The 22,518-nt window shown below is 39.1% G+C and overlaps 1 protein-coding gene across 1 annotated transcript; it reads right to left on the minus strand.

The window, feature by feature from the left end:
- Window positions 1–8,171: 8,171 nt before the first annotated feature.
- On the minus strand, window positions 8,172–22,114 carry LOC128656429 (uncharacterized). The gene is made up of 2 exons (XM_053710334.1): window positions 21,976–22,114; window positions 8,172–12,508 (listed from the first exon to the last, which is right to left on the minus strand). The coding sequence occupies exon 2, from the start codon at window positions 12,478–12,480 to the stop codon at window positions 11,314–11,316; it is 1,167 nt and encodes a 388-aa protein (XP_053566309.1). The 5' UTR covers window positions 12,481–12,508; window positions 21,976–22,114; the 3' UTR covers window positions 8,172–11,313.
- Window positions 22,115–22,518: the final 404 nt, after the last annotated feature.

Genomic DNA, 22,518 nt, shown 5'->3' on the forward strand with positions numbered 1-22,518 from the left:
TCGGCTAGTTCCTTAAAGGGACAGATTTCTGCTCTGTCTATTCTTCTGCACAAGCGTCTGGCAGATGTTCCAGACGTTCAGGCGTTTTTTCAGGCTTTAGTTAGAATCAAGCCTGTGTTTAAACCTGTTGCTCCGCCATGGAGTTTAAATTTAGTTCTTAAAGTTCTTCAAGGGGTTCCGTTTGAACCTCTGCATTCCATAGATATCAAGCTTTTATCTTGGAAAGTTCTGTTTTTGGTAGCTATCTCTTCGGCTCGAAGAGTTTCAGAGTTATCTGCCTTACAGTGTGATTCCCTTTATCTGACCTTCCATACAGATAAGGTAGTTTTGCGTACCAAACCTGGGTTTCTTCCTAAGGTGGTATCTAATAAGAATATCAATCAGGAGATTGTTGTTCCGTCACTGTGTCCTAATCCTTCTTCAAAGAAGGAACGTCTATTACACAATCTTGACGTGGTTCGTGCTTTAAAGTTTTATTTACAATCTTCTAAGGATTTTCGTCAAACATCTGCATTGCTTGTCGTCTACTCTGGACAGAGGAGAGGCCAAAAGGCTTCGGCATCTTCTCTTTCTTTTTGGCTGAGAAGCATAATCCGTTTAGCTGATGAGACTGCTGGCCAGCAGCCTCCTGAAAGAATTACAGCTCATTCCACTAGAGCGGTAGCTTCCACATGGGCTTTTAAAAATGAGGCCTCTGTTGAACAGATTTGTAAGGCGGCGACTTGGTCTTCGCTTCATACTTTTTCTAAATTCTACAAATTTGATACTTTTGCTTCCTCTGACGCTATTTTTGGGAGAAAGGTCCTGCAGGCAGTGGTGCCTTCCGTTTAAGTTCCTGCCTTGTCTCTCCCTTCATCCGTGTCCTAAAGCTTTGGTATTGGTATCCCACAAGTAATGGATGAACCCGTGGACTGGATACACCTTACAAGAGAAAACAAAATTTATGCTTACCTGATAAATTTCTTTCTCTTGTGGTGTATCCAGTCCACGGCCCGCCCTGTCACTTTAAGGCAGGTGTTTTTTATTTTTTAAACTACAGTCACCACTGCACCCTATAGTTTCTCCTTTTTTCTTGCTTGTCTTCGGTCGAATGACTGGGGGTGGCAGTTAGGGGAGGAGCTATATAGACAGCTCTGCTGTGGGTGTCCTCTTGCAACTTCCTGTTGGGAAGGAGCATATCCCACAAGTAATTGATGAACCCGTGGACTGGATACACCACAAGAGAAAGAAATTTATCAGGTAAGCATACATTTTGTTTTTTTACTGTTCCTGCTGCATGATATCGAAAGGGTGCAGGAGGCTATTTGCAGCTTAATCTAAGGTAAGATTTCAAAATGACTAAGGTGTAGACTTATTTTAAACAATTTATTTTAATATTTTGAGGTGCTTAATGTCCCTTTAAGAACTCAGGTGTGCTGTGGCAGAAATGTATTTTGCCAAGTGTGCCACAATCTGAAAACCACTTGCCTACATATTATTTTATTATTTTGCCTTCATCTCATATTAAGTTTGAGTTTGTCTTTCAACAGCGGGATTGCATTACCTTGCGTTGTATGTTGTGGAGTAAGAATATCTAACAAGAATGCCTGTTTCTCCAACATAGGTGTGTCCGGTCCACGGCGTCATCCTTACTTGTGGGATATTCTCTTCCCCAACAGGAAATGGCAAAGAGCCCAGCAAAGCTGGTCACATGATCCCTCCTAGGCTCCGCCTACCCCAGTCATTCTCTTTGCCGTTGTACAGGCAACATCTCCACGGAGATGGCTTAGAGTTTTTTAGGTTTTGCAAGCCGTGGTGCCTTCCATTTAGGTGACCTGATTTGCTCCCTCCCTTCATCCGTGTCCTAAAGCTTTGGTATTGGTTCCCACAAGTAAGGATGACGCCGTGGACCGGACACACCTATGTTGGAGAAAACAGAATTTATGTTTACCTGATAAATTACTTTCTCCAACGGTGTGTCCGGTCCACGGCCCGCCCTGGTTTTTTAATCAGGTCTGATAATTTATTTTCTTTAACTACAGTCACCACGGTATCATATGGTTTCTCCTATGCAAATATTCCTCCTTAACGTCGGTCGAATGACTGGGGTAGGCGGAGCCTAGGAGGGATCATGTGACCAGCTTTGCTGGGCTCTTTGCCATTTCCTGTTGGGGAAGAGAATATCCCACAAGTAAGGATGACGCCGTGGACCGGACACACCGTTGGAGAAAGTAATTTATCAGGTAAACATAAATTCTGTTTTATCATTTAACTATGCAGCCTAGATCATCAATACCTCTTTGTAAATTAACCATTTCCTATTTGATGCATTTTTGTAACTTGCAAACTATTAAAGAGCTCTGGTTTGAGAGGAATGCCTTTGGGGTCAGCTTTTGTTGAAGAAGATGGTCCTCTGTATGTTGAGATTGAAAGTTAGTGATGGAAGGCATTCATCTAAAAAAAAACTTTTTGTAGCAGATGCCTTTAAACTGGTGGGCCAATACCTTAAAGGGACAGTCTACACCACAATTTTTATTGTTTTAAAAGATAGATAATCCCTTTATTACCCATTCCCCAGTTTTGCATAACCAAAACAGTTATACTAATACACTTTTAACCTCTGTGATTATCTTGTATCTAAGCCTCTGCAAACTGCCCCTTTTTTCAGTTCTTTTGACAGACTTGCAGTCTAGCCAATCAGTGCCTGCTCCCAGAAAACTTCACGTGCACGAGCACAGTGTTATCTATATGAAATATGTGAACTAACACCCTCTAGTGGTGAAAAACTGTTAAAATGCAATATGAAAAGAGGTGGGCTTCAAGGTCTAAGAAATTAGCATATGAACCTCCTAGGTTAAGCTTTCAACTAAGAATACCAAGAGAACAAAGAAAAATTGGTGATAAAAGTAAATTGGAAAATTGTTTAAAATTACATGCTCTATCTGAATCATGAAAGTTTATTTTGGTCTAGACTGTCCCTTTAAAGCACGTCACCTGCTTTCACTTGTTTTGTCCAAATATGCTCTGGAACTGCTAGGTGGGGGGTGGCAAGTTTGAAAGTTCGGGGGGGAAGCATGTTTTCCATTAAAGGGGCATAAAACCCATGTTATTTTCTTTCATTATTCCGATAGAAGTAAATTGAAAAGTTGGTTAAAATAATTTGTTCTATTATTAAATTTGCTTCATTCTCTTAATATCCTTTGTTGAAGAAGAAAGCGGTTTATCACTGGGAGACAGCTGAAAACAAGTGAGCCAATGAAAAGAGGCTCATATGTGCAGCCACCAATAAGCAGCTAGCTACCAGTAGTGCATTGCTGTTCCTAAGCCTACCTAGGTATGCTTTTCAGTGAAAGATACCAAGAGATCAAAGCAAATTAGATAGTATAAGTAACCTGAAACATTTTTTTACAATTATATTCTCTCTGAATAATGATAGTTTCATTTGGATTTTCTGTCCCTTCAGCCCCTGTGAAGTCTGCACTACAATTTCTCTCCAAGCAGAAGAATCTTTTATGATCAGGTCTTTAGCAAGTACAGTTTAGGGTGACTGATTACATGTATTGCTCAGTAGTTGATAATAGACGTATTTTTTACATTCATCCCCCCAAAAATACACATTTTTTCATATACTTTGCATTTGTCCAAAAACTAAATGAGTAGCCCTTTAATGGAAAAATGTAATTGGGTAGTTCATGAGGTGAAAACAGTTACTCTACATTTAAACTTTTGAAGCCTTTTCTGCCTTTAAACTATTTAGGCAGCAAAGGCTTCAAATGTAATGAGTGTTTATCAGTAGATTGATTCCTGGTCAGACAAAACGTACTTGGCCAGTCCTGATCCTATAGCTGTTTCTCTGTTGCTGCTCTCCTGCACTGAATACATTCCCCATAGAAAATAGTGGAGAAATGTTTTTTCATTATCAAATGAATTCTGAACGTCCCCTTTAACGAATGTAGGACTAAATTAAAGAAACTTTCTTTTCTTTTCATGATGAATGATTCTTCTGAAAGCATTTTTTTTCTATGCTCATGTCTAGTTAATAAGCATAAAATATAATGGCTGATTTCCCAGGGGCCACTAGGTGGCACCACTGTATTGTGATTTAACAGAAAAGACTGAAAAAAACATCAATAAGAGCAACCTCTGATTATAGTTTGCCAACCAGTTTGAAATTTGAAATGATAGGGTGTTTACATTATAAAGGAGGCAGAGATACATTTAAGGGATGTTAAAGGGACATTCCAGCCAAAATTGAAATCCACATGGATGCATTTCAATTTTGAATAGAAGCATTTTTGTAATATACAGGGAGTGCAGAATTATTAGGCAAATGAGTATTTTGACCACATCATCCTCTTTATGCATGTTGTCTTACTCCAAGATGTATAGGCTCGAAAGCCTACTACCAATTAAGCATATTAGGTGATGTGCATCTCTGTAATGAGAAGGGGTGTGGTCTAATGACATCAACACCCTATATCAGGTGTGCATAATTATTAGGCAACTTCCTTTCCTTTGGCAAAATGGGTCAAAAGAAGGACTTGACAGGCTCAGAAAAGTCAAAAATAGTGAGATATCTTGCAGAGGGATGCAGCACTCTTAAAATTGCAAAGCTTCTGAAGCGTGATCATCGAACAATCAAGCGTTTCATTCAAAATAGTCAACAGGGTCGCAAGAAGCGTGTGGAAAAACCAAGGCGCAAAATAACTGCCCATGAACTGAGAAAAGTCAAGCGTGCAGCTGCCAAGATGCCACTTGCCACCAGTTTGGCCATATTTCAGAGCTGCAACATCACTGGAGTGCCCAAAAGCACAAGGTGTGCAATACTCAGAGACATGGCCAAGGTAAGAAAGGCTGAAAGACGACCACCACTGAACAAGACACACAAGCTGAAACGTCAAGACTGGGCCAAGAAATATCTCAAGACTGATTTTTCTAAGGTTTTATGGACTGATGAAATGAGAGTGAGTCTTGAGGGGCCAGATGGATGGGCCCGTGGCTGGATTGGTAAAGGGCAGAGAGCTCCAGTCCGACTCAGACGCCAGCAAGGTGGAGGTGGAGTACTGGTTTGGGCTGGTATCATCAAAGATGAGCTTGTGGGGCCTTTTCGGGTTGAGGATGGAGTCAAGCTCAACTCCCAGTCCTACTGCCAGTTTCTGGAAGACACCTTCTTCAAGCAGTGGTACAGGAAGAAGTCTGCATCCTTCAAGAAAAACATGATTTTCATGCAGGACAATGCTCCATCACACGCGTCCAAGTACTCCACAGCGTGGCTGGCAAGAAAGGGTATAAAAGAAGAAAATCTAATGACATGGCCTCCTTGTTCACCTGATCTGAACCCCATTGAGAACCTGTGGTCCATCATCAAATGTGAGATTTACAAGGAGGGAAAACAGTACACCTCTCTGAACAGTGTCTGGGAGGCTGTGGTTGCTGCTGCACGCAATGTTGATGGTGAACAGATCAAAACACTGACAGAATCCATGGATGGCAGGCTTTTGAGTGTCCTTGCAAAGAAAGGTGGCTATATTGGTCACTGATTTGTTTTTGTTTTGTTTTTGAATGTCAGAAATGTATATTTGTGAATGTTGAGATGTTATATTGGTTTCACTGGTAAAAATAAATAATTGAAATGGGTATATATTTGTTTTTTGTTAAGTTGCCTAATAGTTATGCACAGTAATAGTCACCTGCACACACAGATATCCCCCTAAAATAGCTAAAACTAAAAACAAACTAAAAACTACTTCCAAAAATATTCAGCTTTGATATTAATGAGTTTTTTGGGTTCATTGAGAACATGGTTGTTGTTCAATAATAAAATTAATCCTCAAAAATACAACTTGCCTAATAATTCTGCACTCCCTGTACATGTATTAGTAAAACTGATTCTAATAACAGCTATAGCTGTTTCAAAAGTATATGTAAGTATGCACTGTGCACCAGCATTTTAAACACAGCACTTGCTCAGAGAACCAAAGGTGGTTGTACCATCTGGTAATTACTCAATCTGTTAATTGCTCTGAGCGGCTACAGTATTTAAAATGTTGGTGCACTGAGAATATCTAGCTATGCTTCACGTGCAAAAAAAAATGTAAACACTAAAATAGTGATAACTTTTACTCGAGGCATTTTTGTCGGTACTGTACATGTATATTGTAAATCTGTTTCTATTCAAATATGTAATTCACCTATGTGCATTTAAGTTTTGACCGCAATGTCCCTTCAAGCTGTAGTTAGAAGGGCCTTAGAGTGCACATCACTCCAGTAAACTTGTAAATAAATGCACAAAACACAAAAAATGCACAATGTTGCAGTTTAAATAAACATATTTGCAGCATCTTTCTGAAGATGGCTTGGTATGCTCAAGGAAGGAGAGAATTTCACTGTGTAATTGACATGTTGTACCCTCTTTTTTTTATAGCCCGTATTCCCCTTCAGACTCTGCTACCATCAATCACACTCATCTGTAGCCTTGTATTCCCTTAATGTGCATTATCAATTTTAAATGGAATACCCATGACAAATGAAAGCATTGTCTGCAATAGCAGTAAGTACAATATGTGGTTTAGAATGACTCACAGATAGAAAGCTTTCAGCATCTTTGAACTATAAATATGTAAGAATATTAAAGTGTTGTGTAAATATCTATTTATGTTAAGTTACAGAGTGGGGCGGACTAAGTAGATGAACAGCAATGTACAGTCTTATCTTCCTGTTCTACTGAACATATGTGAATCACCATGCACACACGTACTTACTGCAGTCATAAAGAGAAGAGGATGATTAGTTACCAAGGGTCTGGGAAACTCTCAACAGGTTCAACTATCTGCGGTTTCATGCTGCTACACTTTGTATTTAATATTAATTAATAAAGGACATAAAAGTGAAAAAAGAAAATTATTTGATGATCTATTGAACTATTTCTATTGTAGCAAACGCATTAAATACATAGTTAAAGTCAGCTGCTTAGAGCAGCAATGCATTACTGGGACTTATACCTATAAACAGTAACATCTGATGAGCCACTGTTAATGGACCTATGTATGTAGCTCCAACTGTTGCTTTGCAGCTCCTGAGCATACCTATATATTATTTCAAACAAATGACATCAAGAGAACAACGTAAATTTGATTACAGAAGTATAATGAAGAGTCTCTTAAAACCATGAACATTTTTTTTTTTTACTTTCACATTCCTTTAATTGACCTGCAGCAGCAGACACCTTGAAGCTTGATGGATCAAGGTATGTATACAGGGCTGGACTGGCCTAGCAGGATACTGAGAGATTTCCTAGTGGGCCACAAAAGCTAGGGCAGGTCGGACAAAATTCAAGGAGGCAGTGTCGTCAGTGCTTGCAGTCACAACATGCAACCACTAGTGTGTACACAAGGGAGTCATGTTGTGCATGGTGGGTATGCCAGTGTCTTGCAGCGATATGCACAAAACATATGTGTGAGCCCTGCCCACAGCCCCTCCCAGGCTGGGTGTCTGAACACACCGATCCCTCCTGCTCAGAGCAGGAATCTCTTACAGGGGAGAGGATTGGACTGCCTGTGGCCCTACTGCTCCCATTCCACTGAGCAACTTGCAACATGGTCATTCTTGTTTCATTTAAAGGGACATGAAGCCCAACATTTCTCTTTCATGATTCATTCAGATAGAACATGCAATTTAAATCAACTTTCTCATTTACTTCTATTATTCATTTTTTGTTGTGTTCTCTTGGTATCTTTTTTTTAAAAAAAGCAGTGATGTAAGCTCAGGAACGTGCATGTGTCTGGAGCACTATATAGCAGCAGTTTTGCAATAATGTTAACGATTTGCAAGAGCATTAGGTAGCAGAACTATTTCCTGCCCTGCAGTGCTTCATATACTTAGGTATCTCTTCAACAAAGAATATAATGGGAATTAAGCAGATTTGATAATAGAAATAAATTGTATGCTCAGTCACAAAAGAAAATGTCTGGGTTTCATATCATTGTAACTGCTATAGAACATACCTTGTATTTGTCTTAATTGTGATACTTAATGCTACTTAGAATCATTTACAAACACAGTACTAACTGCTGTTAATGTAGTAAGGCATTTACATTTATCATTATCACCTCTCCCTAACATTTGTTTTAGATAATAAGGGAGACTAAGGAATACATTATTTTTATGTAGGAATTCAACAAATTGTACAGTAGTTACTGGGGGAAAAAACTTTATTTTACAACTTTATACAAATTGTTACAACAAACTTCATACAAATCATCTCCATTCACACAGTCTAGCTTAAAGGGATAGGAAAGTCAAAATTAAACTTGCATGATTCAGATAGACTATGTCATTTTCAGACTCATTTAAAGTCACTTCTATTTTCAAATGCGCTTTGTTCTTTTGATGTCCCATGTTCAAAAAGAATATGCACATATTTTACAGCTAGCTGCTAATTGGTGCCGGCACACATTTGTCTCTTGTTTAGCCAATCAGTGCAGACTCCTAAATAACTTCACGGGAGTGAGACAGTGGCGTATTTAGGTTTTGTGCTGCCCTAGGCACTCAAAATTCTGCTGCCCCCCCCCCCCAAAGATTTTAGGCCTTTTTTTTCTCCCTTAACATTTTTTGGGGTCAGTGTGTACAATGTTTTTTGTTTTTTATTTCATAACAATTCAAAAGAAAATGAGATAGCAAAACACCTGCATACGAGTGGGTTGAATTGCATGCATCTCATACCATTTTCTCCCTGAGAGAAGGGAGAGAAAAGAAGGAGAGGGGAGAAAAGTGAGGGAAAGGAAATAATGGAGGGAGAGAGAGAGAAAGAGACAGAGAATAGAAAAGTGGGAGGGGGAGGTAAAGAAAGGAGTGAAAGAAGGGAGGGATTTGAGAGAAAGAAGAGAGGGAGGTAAAGAAAGAAGGGAGTGAGTTGAGGGAGGAAGAGAGTTGAGTGAGAAAGGGAGGGAGAAAGAGAAAGAAGAATACACTTTGAAACAATCGCTGCCCTTCACATGCAACAACATACAGTAATTACCATCATTCAAGTAATTAAACTTTTTAAGTGTCCGTTTACTATTTACTCCGTGAGTTCATGAATGCAGAGAAAGCTATTAGTAGCTAACATACATTAGCGCTGAGAGTTTATAATTAGACATCACAAGCTGATCTAAACAGTGCACAGCTGCATCCAGTCTGTTAGTTACTAAGACCTGCAATAAGCACTGCGCTCGCAGACCCACCACAGCTGACAAGGGAAGGTAGCATGTCGGCACAAGGTCTTCTCCTCCAGCCTCACCTTGTAAGCATATCCCCGGACAAGTTTCTCACCAAGAACGCTTCCAATGCAAAAATGCCGGCGGCCATAAATGAAGCAGCGACCTTAATCATTGCATGTGCCTTGTCTTCTAATTAAAAGCCTGCACTTTATCGCTCACTGTACTGTGTGCTGGCTTTTAGAGAGAGGATAGGGCAGATGTGCTGCCCCTCCCAAATATGCCTCCCTAGGCACCGGCCTTGTTGGCCTAGGCCATAATATGCCCCTGTCAGTGAGCACAATGTTATCTGTATGACACATATGAACTAGTACTACCTAACAGTGGCCGCGTTCGGGCAGCGCTCAGGAGCTAGTGGGAGTGCTTCACTCCCAGCGATGACGTGGCGCTAGGTGACGTCACAAGCAAGGGAGCTTAGAAAAAACATTCGCATGCGCAAAGAGATCTGCTGCACAATAATGGACTGTGCATGCGAACGTTTTCACTAAGCTCCCTTGTAGCTGTTACACAACACCGGTGTTATGCCGATAATGATTTCCCCAGTCTCTTCTCAAACATCGGAACTCTGACCGACCTCCATTCAGCTACCCTCAGCTCAGCCCCTGTAGCTTATCCTGCACTGAATAGAGGTTGGTCAGAGTTGCGATGTTTGCCAAGAGACTGGGGAAATCATTATCGGCATAACACCGGTGTTGTGTAAAATCTGGGGGTCTATGAAAATCAGCAATTCCCAGAACCCCGCCCACACATCTAAAGATAACACTATGCCTAACAGCTCATCTGTCCCAACGTAGCTGGGTGGGAATTTGGAGGAGTGGGGAGGTATCCTGGGTGTAGTTTAGTAGAAGTGGGAGGTAGCCTGGACGGACGTTAGGCTAGTGTGTTAAGAAACCATTCTCGGCATAACACCGGATAAGTCTGACAGCAGCATTTAGTACAAGGCAAAGTGGGGATAGGTTAAGTAGCCTATCTCCCCTTTGCCCTGTACTAAATGCTGCTGTCAGACTTATCCGCCTCACCTGTCCCTCCTCTGCAGCTTATAAAAACATGGGAGCCTCCACAGCAACACGTGTGTGGAGGCTGCCATGTTGCAAGCATCTGAGCTTGTTCTGAAAAGTCCCAGCTTTTCCAGCACGCTGGAAGCGCTGGGACTTACGTCATCAGAGCGCTCAAAAAACGCCAGGCATCTCACTTGCAAGTGTGAGAAAAACGCTCCAAGCGAGTCCCAGTTCGCTTGGAGCGCTGCCCGAACGCGCCCAGTGAAAAAACTTTCAAAATGCTCTGAGCTAAGAGGCAGTTTTCAACGGTTTAGAAATCAGTTTGAGACTAGCTAGGTTTAGCTTTTCAAAAATACCACCAAGGGAACAAAGCAAATTTGATGATAAAAGTAAATTGGAAAGTTGTTTAAAATTGCATGCCCTATCTGAATCATGATTTTGATTAGACTGTCCCTTTAAGGCACAGTTGGAGTAAAGACGTTAAACTGTCAGATGCATCAAAATTATTACCTAAATAAGAGTACAGGAGTATAATATAATGTTTTAAATGAAGATTTTACATGGTAAATATTTTTCCAGTTTTGTTTTAGTCTCATCCCAAAATATCTAATGTACTTGTCCTTGTATATATTTCTGCTGGCTAATATCAATTTTAATTAAGTTATTTAAAAATCAAAAAAATATATATTGTCTTTTCTGGGTTAATATCATTTTACATTTACAAATGGCTGTTGCTACAGTGAAACAACACAGAATAAAGTACTGTGTTTATAGAAAGTCTTAGATGATACTTGCAAACTTGCTTCATAATTCATTGACCCTCTGCATATAGGTGGTTCAAGAAATTGATAGTGTAAAATGTTAACCTCAAAACTAAATATCAAGGGTAAAATGGGTACTGATTAAGGAACCTCATCTCCTGTTAATTCCTACCATTACCCTCATTGCTCTGTGTAGCACACTTGACATATAAAAATGGTACTTCTATGCAAATACTGGGCAGCTCAGTTCTTTAAGGTTTATGGATGCAGATCCTTCGCTCAGAACTTGGCTCAGAGCTGCCACTGGACTTGTCACAGTTCTCACTCTTCTGCTGCCCTCATTGCGTGCTCCATTACACCCTTACTGCCCCCATCCTTCCTCTTTAGGCAAGGAATCACAGCTTCTTGGTAGAATTTTTCCAGTTTTGATTCAGTCTCATCCCAAAACTTGGGATCAACATTCACATGAGCAATTGCTGTCTCTTTATTTGTATGCACTACAAAGTGAGCAGAACTTTGCCTTGTGGCTGCCAGTTGGCACTGTACCTGGGTATAGTAGGCATGATTTTTGCGCAATGTATAGGTATCTCCATCAAATGTCAGGCAGAAGTTGCGATCAGCGCAAGCCTCTCTCACTGTATGATCTCTGTGTTTATATGGGCATTTCACCTCCAGCAGGCCAAGTTCCTCCCCTGTGTGCCCATCATACACCAGCCCATCTGGACTTGCTGCTAGCCAGTCTTTCTCAGGATGGATAAAAAGGCCACAGTCAACTACCTTTATTTGTCTACCTTCTCTTTGCGATAACTCTTTCACAAATGCCTGAACAGCTCTTTTTTCATTCCTTATTCCCCAATTCATGGCTGCTGTCTGCACTCTGGGTCCGGTGCCTAACACAGCATTCAGATAACTACGTGGAATCTCCTCAGTCTGCTGATTAACAAATCTGCTATGTGAAATTTGATGTGCCATAGAAGCAGTTATGCGGTTCTGGCGCCAGCTATACCATTTTGGGTTCTCTCTTTGTCCACGGGTCTCCATTTCTATGTTGGCTATATCCTCTCTAGAGAATGGTTTGCTCATGGGAGGTGATTTTGGTTTACAGCTTGAAGAAGAGCTGGAGGGTGGATCAGAATCCTCCATGACTTGCTGTGGGGTGATAGAATACTGCACCCCAGATTTTGTCCTTCCTCCTCGGGAAGTAGTTAACTTTTCTCTACTCCTAGTTCCATAAACATCTGGGGCCTTCATTGTTGAGGTTGCACATCCCACACTTGCTTTACTATTTTGAATGTCCTTGGAAGCTGATCTGCTTCCTTGCACTGCAGGCGTCCTTTTTCTTTGTGGTGTAGGCTCAGTTTTTGGGGTACAGACCTTTTCTGGTTGGGACCTCTGTGCTGCAGGTGCAGATTTTGGAGTGCACACATCATTTTCTGAATTGGACTCACTCCCTTTGGTGGTGGGAGAGGATTTCTGTGGTCGTCCCATCTAGAAATGTTATTTGTTTGAGATAAAGCTGAGAAGAAATAAATGAATAATGTGATGATTACTTGAAACACAAATTAAATGATATCAAATGTCACAACCATTTCCCGTAAAGGGACACAAAACTAAATTTTTTCCCATTCACACTACATTTAGCCACCAATCAGCAGGTGCTGAACCAAAAATGTGCCGGCTTCTATGCTCACATTCCTGCTTTTTCAAATAAAGATAGCAAGAGAACGAAGAAAAATGTTTAATATGAGTAAATTAGAAAGTTCCTTAAAGGAATAGTCTAGTCCAGGGGTGGGCAGACTTTTGTAAGGCAAGGGCTACCTCAAATTTTTTTCCAAGTGACTTGGTCACCTAACTAAAAAAAAACAAAAAAAACACCAGTCTTGATGTTCCTGTCATTTAAGTCTATTCCGGCAGAACCTCTCTATTCGTATTTTGTGAAATCTTTGGAGGATTGCCGGAGTGGGCGTGGACACTGAGTTAGAATTCTATATGAGCTGGAGTTTAGATTCCCATAGGAGCAGTCCTAACCTAAACACTTCAATCAGACTGCTGAACCTCTCTATTTGCATTTTCTTCATTGGAGGATTGCGGGAGTGGGCGTGCACACTGACTTAGAATTCTATCTGAGCCGAAGTGTAGATTCCCATAGAAGCGGTCCTGACCTAACCACTTCAATCAGACTGCTTAACCCACACTGTTCCCCCAGTGCAACTGCCTTGCCTACAATACATTATTTGACAGGACACAAGCAACGGTATAAGACCGCTTAACCTTCCTTCTCTTGATGGGATTGGAGAATACCCATTTACGTCACGGGCTGCAAACGACCAAACGGAAGGGAGATCTGTGAGATCTGTACAACTAGCGTCTCCACTTCCGTCTTTTCCAAAAGGAACAACCGGCTCTCATCTTTTTTGTAAAAGCAACACCATTTCCAGGATTGTCAGCGCCAAATACTGGTATCAGTAGCTTGTTTTAACCCGCACTGTTCTCTGTCAAATAATGTAGGCAAGGCAGTGGCACTGGGGGAACAGTGTGCGGGTTAAGCAGTCTTATACTGTTGCTTGTGTCCTGTGAAATAATGTATTGTAGGCAAGGCAGTGGCACGGGGGGCACAGTGCGGGTTAAGCAGTCTGATTGAAGTGGTTAGGTCAGGACCGCTCCTATGGGAATCTACACTCCGGCTCAGATAGAATTCTAAGTCAGTGTGCACACCCACTCCCGCAATCCTCCAATGAAGAAAATGCAAATAGAGAGGTTCGGCAGTCTTATTGAAGTAGTTAGGTCAGGGCCGCTCCTAAAGGAATCTACACTCCAGCTCAGATAGAATTCTAAGTCAGTGTGCACACCCACTCCCGCAATCCTCCAATGAAGAAAATGCAAATAGAGAGGTTCGGCAGTCTTATTGAAGTGGTTAGGTCAGGACCGCTCCTATAGGAATCTACACTCCAGCTCAGATAGAATTCTAAGTCAGTGTGCACACCCACTCCCGCAATCCTCCAATGAAGAAAATGCAAATAGAGAGGTTCGGCAGTCTTATTGAAGTGTTTAGGTTAGGAACGCTCCTATGGGAATCTACACTCCAGCTCAGACAGAATTCGAACTCAGTGTCTACGCCCACTCCCGCAATCCTCCAATGATTTCACAAAATGCAAATAGTGAGGTTTGGCCAGAATAGAATAAAATGACAGAAACTGATAGACGTGGCTATGCGGTTCTCTCAGGAACTTAAGGGAGTGTCTATGCAGTTACTAAATATACCATGCACGTGTCCTGTCAAATAATGTAGGCAAGGCAGGCAGTCACCTCAAAATTCACTCGCAGTCCACTGGTAGACCCAGGGGTGGGCGATCGACGTCTTGCCCACACCTGGTCTTGTCAAAATTAAACTTTCATGATTCATATAGAGGCATCTACTTATCAAGCCGTCAACCGCAAATACGCTGGAATTCTGCAACGTATTTGTGGCGAGCCTGATTCCCCTTAGTTATCAAACCCTACAGACCGGCAAAAGTAGAATTTTGTGATGAAACATACGATCTGCCGGGCAAAGTTCGACACAGATCGATGCTTATGCCATTACAGATGTTCCGAATGCAAATTGGGGCACTATCTGACTACTTTTGCTAGTTAACAAATTTCTAGCTGGTACATTTGCCACTATTCCGGCCCATCGTAGCTGGTTTTCAATCCACCGCCCTGGAGGCGGCGGATGCCATAGGAATCAATGGGAGTCTGAAAGCAGCGAAAGCTCATGTTTGCTGCTGCCCGATATCCCATTGATTCCTATGGTAATGTGTACACCTAACACCCTAACATGTACCCCGAGTCTAAACACCCCTAATCTGCCGCACCCTACACCGCCGCCACCTACATTATACTTATTAACCCCTAATCTGCCGCCCGACACCGCCGCCACCTACATAGAGTTATTAACCCCTAATCTGCCCCCCCTACACCGCCGCCACCTACATTATACTTATTAACCCCTAATCGGCCACCCGCTACACCGCCGCCACCTACATTATACTTATTAACCACTAATCTGCCCCCCTACATCGCCGCCCCCTACCTACATTTATTAACCCCTAATCTGCCGCCCCAACGTCGCCGCCACTATATTAAATGTATTGACCCCTAAACCTAAGTCTAACCCTAACACCCCCTAACTTAAATATAATTTAAATAAATCTAAATAAATATTCCTATCATTAACTAAATTATTCCTATTTAAAACTAAATACTTACCTGTAAAATAAACCCTAAGCTAGCAACAATATAACTAATAGTTACATTGTATCTAGCTTAGGGTTTATTTTTATTTTACAGGCAAGTTTGTATGTATTTTAACTAGGTATAATAGTTACTAAATAGTTATTAACTATTTACTAACTACCTAGTTAAAATAAATACCAATTTACCTGTAAAATAAAACCTAACCTAAGTTACAATTACACCTAACACTACACTATTAAATTACACCTAACACTACAATTAAATAAAATTATCTAAAGTACAAAACCCCCCCACTAAATTACAGAAAAATAATAAACAAATTGCCCCAAAGTAATCAGCTCTTTTACCTGTAAAAAAAGTACAAATCCCCTCAACATTAAAACCCACCACCCACACAACCAACCCTACTCTAAAACCCACCCAATACCCCCTTAAAAAAACCTAACACTAACCCCTTGAAGATCACCTTCCCGGGAGGAGTCTTCACCCAACCGGGCCGAAGTCCTCAACAAAGCCGGCAGAAGTGGTCCTCCAGATGGGCAGAAGTGGTCCTCCAGACGGGCAGAAGTCTTCATCCAGACGGCATCTTCTATCTTCATCCATCCGGCGCGGAGCGGCTCCATCTTCTAGAAATCCGACGCGGAGCATCCTCTTCATCCGACGTCTTCTTGAACAATGGCGGTTCCTTTAAGTGATGTCATCCAAGATGGCGTCTCTTCAATTCCGATTGGCTGATAGAATTCTATCAGCCAATCGGAATTAAGGTAGGAAAAATCCTATTGGCTGATGCAATCAGCCAATAGGATTGAAGTTCAATCCTATTGGCTGATTGGAACAGCCAATAGAATGCAAGCTCAATCCTATTGGCTGATTGCATCAGCCAATAGGATTTTTCCAACCTTAATTCCGATTGTCTTTTAGAATTCTATCAGCCAAATGGAATTGAAGGGACGCCACTTCTGCCGGCTTTGTTGAGGACTTCGGCCCGATTGGGTGAAGACTTCTCCCGGTAAGGTGATCTTCAAGGGGTTAGTGTTAGTTTTTTTAAGGGGGTATTGGGTGGGTTTTAGAGTAGGGTTGGTTGTGTGGGTGGTGGGTTTTAATGTTGGGGGGGGATTTGTACTTTTTTTTACAGGTAAAAGAGCTGATTACTTTGGGGCAATGCCCGCAAAAGGCCCTTGTAAGCGCTATTTGTAATTTAGTGTAGGGTAGGGCTTTTTTTATTTTGGGGGGGCTTTTTTATTTTGTTAGGGGGATTAGATTAGGTGTAATTCGTTTAAAAATCTTGTAATTTGTTTTTTATTTTCTGTAATTTAGTGTTTTGTTTTTGTTGTACTTTAGATAATTTTATTTAATTTTATTTAATTGTATTTAATTTAGGGAATTAATTTAATTATAGTGTGGTGTTAGGTGTTAGTGTAATTTAGGTTAGGTTTTTTTTTACAGGTAAATTTGTATTTATTTTAACTAGGTAGTTAGTAAATAGTTAAAGGGACACTGAACCCAATTTTTTCTTTTGTAATTCAGAAAGAGCATGCAATTTTAAGCAACTTTCTAATTTACTCCTATTATCAAATTTTCTTCGTTCTCTTGCTATCATTATTTGAAAAAGAAGGCATCTAAGCTTTTTTTTGGTTTCAGTACTCTGGACAGCACTTTTTTATTGGTGGATGAATTTATCCACCAATCAGCAAGGACAACCCAGGTTGTTCACCAAAAATGGGCCGGCATCTAAACTTACCTTCTTGCATTTCAAATAAAGATACCAAGAGAATGAAGAAAATTTGATAATAGGAGTAAATTAGAAAGTTGCTTAAAATTTCATGCTCAATCTGAATCACGAAAGAAATTTTTTGGGTACAGTGTCCCTTTAATAACTATTTAGTAACTATTCTACCTAGTTAAAATAAATACAATCTTGCCTGTAAAATAAAAATAAACCCTAAGATAGCTACAATGTAACTATCAGTTATATTGTAGCTATCTTAGGGTTTATTTTATAGGTAAGTATTTAGTTTTAAATAGGAATAATTTAGTTAATGATAGGAATATTTATTTAGCTTTATTTAAATTATATTTAAATTAGGGGCTGTTAGGGTTAGGGTTAGACTTAGGTTTAGGGGTTAATACATTTAATATAGTGGCAGCGGTGTTGGGGGGGCAGATTAGGGGTTAATAAATATAATGTAGGTGGCGGTGGTGTAGGGGCGGCAGATTAGGGGTTAATAAGTATAATGTAGGTGGCGGCTGTGTAGGGGTGGCAGATTAGGGGTTAATAAGTATAATGTAGGTGGCAGCGGTGTAGGGGGTGGCAGATTAGGGGTTAATAAGCATAATGTAGGTGGCGGTGGGCTCCGGGAGCGGCGGTTTAGAGGTTAAACACTTTATTTAGTTGTGGCGGGGTCCGTGAGCGGCGGTTTAGGGGTTAATACATTTATTAGAGTTGCGATGGGCTCCGGGAGCGGCGGTATAGGGGGTAAACAGTATAGTGTGGGTGTTTAGTGACAATTTACCAATAAAGCTGGGAAAAAGCCGAAGAGCAGCGAGATCGATGACTGTTAGTTAACAACAGTCCGCTGCTCATTGCCCCGTACTTGGTGCGCGGCTTTTTGACAGCTTTTTTGGTAACTTTGGAGAGCATATTCAGGTCCGCAGCAGCGATGTTAGGCGATCTTAGGCGAGCGTATTGGTGCCGTTGAATGCAAGTAAGTTGACGGCTTGATAAGTAGATGCCAGAGCATGCAATTTTAAGTAACTTTCTAATTTACTCCTTTTATCAATTTTTCATTGTTCTCTTGGTATCTTTATTTGAAAAAGCAGGAATGTAAGCATATGAGCTGACCCATTTTTGGTTCAGGACCTGGGTAGCACTTTCTGATTGGTGTCTAATTGTAGCCACCAATCAGCAAGCGCTACCCAGGTGCTGAACCAAAAATGGGCTGGCTCCCTAAGCTTACATTAAAATAAAGGTACAAAGAGAACAAAGAAAAATGTATAATAGGAGGAAATTAGAAAGTTGTTTAAAATTGCATGCTCTATCTGAATCATGAAAGTTTAATTTTGACTAGACTATTCCTTTTACATTGCATGCTCTATCTTAAAGAAAACAATTGGTTTTTCAGTCCCTTTAAATTCTTAACTCCCTTGTTCTGAACTGCAATCATTGTAACCCAAATAATTATTTAAGATTATTCCCCAAGGGAATTCCACACTTATTAATTATTAAATAGTGTTTCTAATCACTACTCCTCGGAATGTAGCAATGTTTTAAGCTTTAACAATCACTAGGCCCATAAGTGACATGCAGAATTCAAATAATATAGCTCCCAATATGTAAGGTCTATATTCTTAGAAGTTCACGAGTGGCTTTATCTTATGTTGGGACATACTCTTTTAATATATAAACGAGGTTGTTATTTAAATATGTTAATCTGGTTACCTACAGCCACTCAATGATTTTGATATTCTTGCCTACGTAAGTAGCATATCCTATTGACATAATGCAATGTATAAGATAATCTGTACTGGATATCTTGTTCATTGGCTAGCATATTTCTTCTGTATGTACGACATATACCGGTATATAACCATGTATTGTATTGTTGTTATGAAACCTCAATAAAAAAACTAAATAAAAAAAGATTATTCCCCAAGAGATCATATACCTTGAGTCTCTATCTTGTTCCATATTTATTCTATCTGTATCAGTAACAAAACACTGCCCTAGTTATTCTCTCCCACCCACTGTTCTGTCAGCCAGTTTCAAGTCATATTTCTGAGGTTAGCACTATATATACAATTTCCTTGTGCATCTCTATAATACCTCTTAAAGGGACAGAATACTGTAAAATCATTTTTCCTTTAATGTGTTTCCAACTGCTTTTTTTCACAACTGCAGAGTATAAAGCGTATGAGAATTTGCTTTTTAAGGTTTATTTGTGAATATTCAATAACTGATTTTGTGTTTTGAAGCCACAACCTAATAAAATGATTTGAGCTTGTAGGTATAATCAGATCTCATTACTTTATCACAATATGTACATATTTATGCTCCTTTATCTTATATCTGTCCGTAAACCACAGACCAATACAATGGAAAGTTAACATTTTATTACCTTATCCCTTCTATACCCCAATGGGAGTGTAATTTATTTTGCTGGCTGTGTTTACACAGCTTATCTATAGCTTGAACCTAAGGCCAGAAACTTTCAGAATGGGTGGAGATACCACAGGCTAAATCAACTATTTCAAATGACAGTATAAGGGTAAAGGAAATACTTGTAAACAATTTAATACACTCCAGCAGGTAAAGTGGATTATTGGGAACAAATTAAAGAAGAGAACATTTTTTAGTAAACTGTCCCTTTAACCTATGCTAGCAACAAGATTACTTGTGTCAGACAAAGGCTTGACCATAATAAACTTCTAAATTACAAATAACAAGATAACTGGACAGTAATTAAAGAAGTCTAGTAATACTAACCTATCTCCAAATGTCCTTAAAGAGACAGTCTACACTAAAATTGTTATTGTTTCAAAAGATAGATAATGCCTTTACTACCCATTCTCCAACTTTGCACAACCAACATTGATATATTAATATACTTTATAACATTTAAACCTCTAAATTTCTGCCTGTTTCTAAACCACTATAGACAGTCTCTTAATCACATACTTTTGTTTTTGCTTTTCACAACAGGTGACTGCTAGTTCATGTGGGCCATATAGATAATATTGTGTTAACGCCCGAGGAGTTATTTAAGATTTAGCACAACACAGTACTAAATGCAAGTCAACAGATAATAAATAAAAAAGTCATGTGATCAGGGGGCAGTCTGCAGAGGCTTAGATACAAGGTAATCACAGAGGTACAAGTATATTAATATTGCTGTGTTGGTTATGCAAAATTGGGGAATGGGTAATAAAGGGATTATCTATCTTTTAAAACAATAAAAATTATATTGTAGACTGGTACTTTAAATGAATTAACTGAAACTAGAAGGTTTGCCCAACTTCCCAAGGTACCCTGTGCCCAAAGAACTGAACAAAGTGCCTGTCCAATATCTCTGCAAAAGCAAAGGGGGAAAGGTTAAACTACATAATTTAAATTTTCTAGCCAAGTGGAATAATTGGGAAAATATTAAAATCTTTAACCACTGCAGTAAAATCAGAGGGGATAGTGTATTAGATGTTTGTTGTTTGTGTCTAAATCCTCTAATCCTCAAGATATCTCCTCACAGTGAACACTAATAGGAAATAGATCTGCGCAGTACCCTCAATAATCATATTTATAAAAATAGCTGCAATATTAATGTGTATATCCTCGACTGACTACTAAGGTCATGGCATATAGTATGGTCTGGTGACCTGAATCATATAGCAGTTAATCTATGGGGTTATACAGGACAGTGTTTCACTAGTATTGCAATTAATAATGCTGTTTTCAGAAGTGATGAAGCGCTAAAGTGATTGCCTGGCACTGGCAGAGGAATAGTACTGAGTAAATACCCTTAACAGCTGCATGTGACTCAGTGTCTGTATAAATAGCAGAACAACCTCCTGACAGAGAGAGATGTCTAGGCATGTTAAATCAGGGAGTCTTATTAAGAGACACAAGTTGTGTACCACATAGACTGCAAACATATAGTTTATATATGTACTGCATGATTATCAACACCATATCTACTATATAGTTTATATATGTACTATACCAATATCAATACCATATCTACTATATAGTTTATATATGTACTATACCAATATCAATACCATATCTACTATATAGTTTATATATGTACTATACCAATATCAATACCATATCTACTATATAGTTTATATATGTACTATACCAATATCAATACCATATCTATTATATAGTTTATATATGTACTATACCAATATCAATACCATATCTACTATATAGTTTATATATGTACTATACCAATATCAATACCATATCTACTATATAGTTTATATATGTACTATACCAATATCAATACCATATCTATTATATAGTTTATATATGTACTATACCAATATCAATACCATATCTACTATATAGTTTATATATGTACTATACCAATATCAATACCATATCTACTATATAGTTTATATATGTACTATACCAATATCAATACCATATCTATTATATAGTTTATATATGTACTATACCAATATCAATACCATATCTACTATATAGTTTATATATGTACTATACCAATATCAATACCATATCTATTATATAGTTTATATATGTACTATATGAATTTCAACACCACATCTACTATATAGTTTATATGTGTACTATATAAATATCAACACCATAAACTATATATGTACTATACCAATATCTATACCATATCTATTATATAGTTTATATATGTACTATATGAATTTCAACACCATATCAACCATATAGTTTATATGTGCACGAAATGAATATAAACATATCAACATATAGTTTATATGTGTGCTATATAAATATAAACACCATATCAACCATATAATTTATATATGTACTAACACCTTCTTATTAACCCCTTGTTTTCATTACATCGTGTTGCTGCTGAGCATGAACAATGCATTTTGCAGCCCTTTACTGTGAATTGGGAACTGTACTATGAGACAGGGTAAGTTGTGATTATTATTTCAATACCTAAGAGAGTGTCAAGCCCCTTCTTGCAGCCAAAGAGTTAAACTAAATCTATACATTTATTCTCCCATAGCGCTACACATTATTTACACTACCTGTCAGCAGTTCTCCTGGACGTCTTTGCACCACACTGCACAGGATCTTCTCTCTCAGTTGTATGTTATTGTCTCCCCAGTGAGCTTTTTACGATTTTACTTCCTTACAGTCAGGTTTGTTTCATTTTCATGAAACTCACCCTCCCTCATTCCTTTTATCCACCTCATCACTTTCCCCTCCTCCTCATCACATGTATGATCAAGATGTTTGTCAGAAAACAGTTTACTTTTAACCATAAAGTATTTGTGAATTCCCCTACTGAGGTTTAGGCAATTTTCAACATACCTGGGTAAATGATTGATACTGAAATGTTGCTATACATAATAAACAATGCATTAGCAGAAGTTATTTTACTTCCCTAAAATATTTACTTAAAGGGACACTCAGGTCAAATTAAATTGTCATGATTCAGATACAGCATATCATTTTAAACAACTTTCCAATTTACTTCTATTAAAAAAAATGTGCACAGTCTTTTATATTTACACTTTTTGAGTCACCAGCTCCTACTGAGCATGTGCAAGAATTCACAAACTATACGT

The sequence above is a fragment of the Bombina bombina genome, chromosome 4 (assembly GCF_027579735.1).
Source record: "Bombina bombina isolate aBomBom1 chromosome 4, aBomBom1.pri, whole genome shotgun sequence".
Lineage (NCBI taxonomy): Eukaryota > Metazoa > Chordata > Amphibia > Anura > Bombinatoridae > Bombina > Bombina bombina.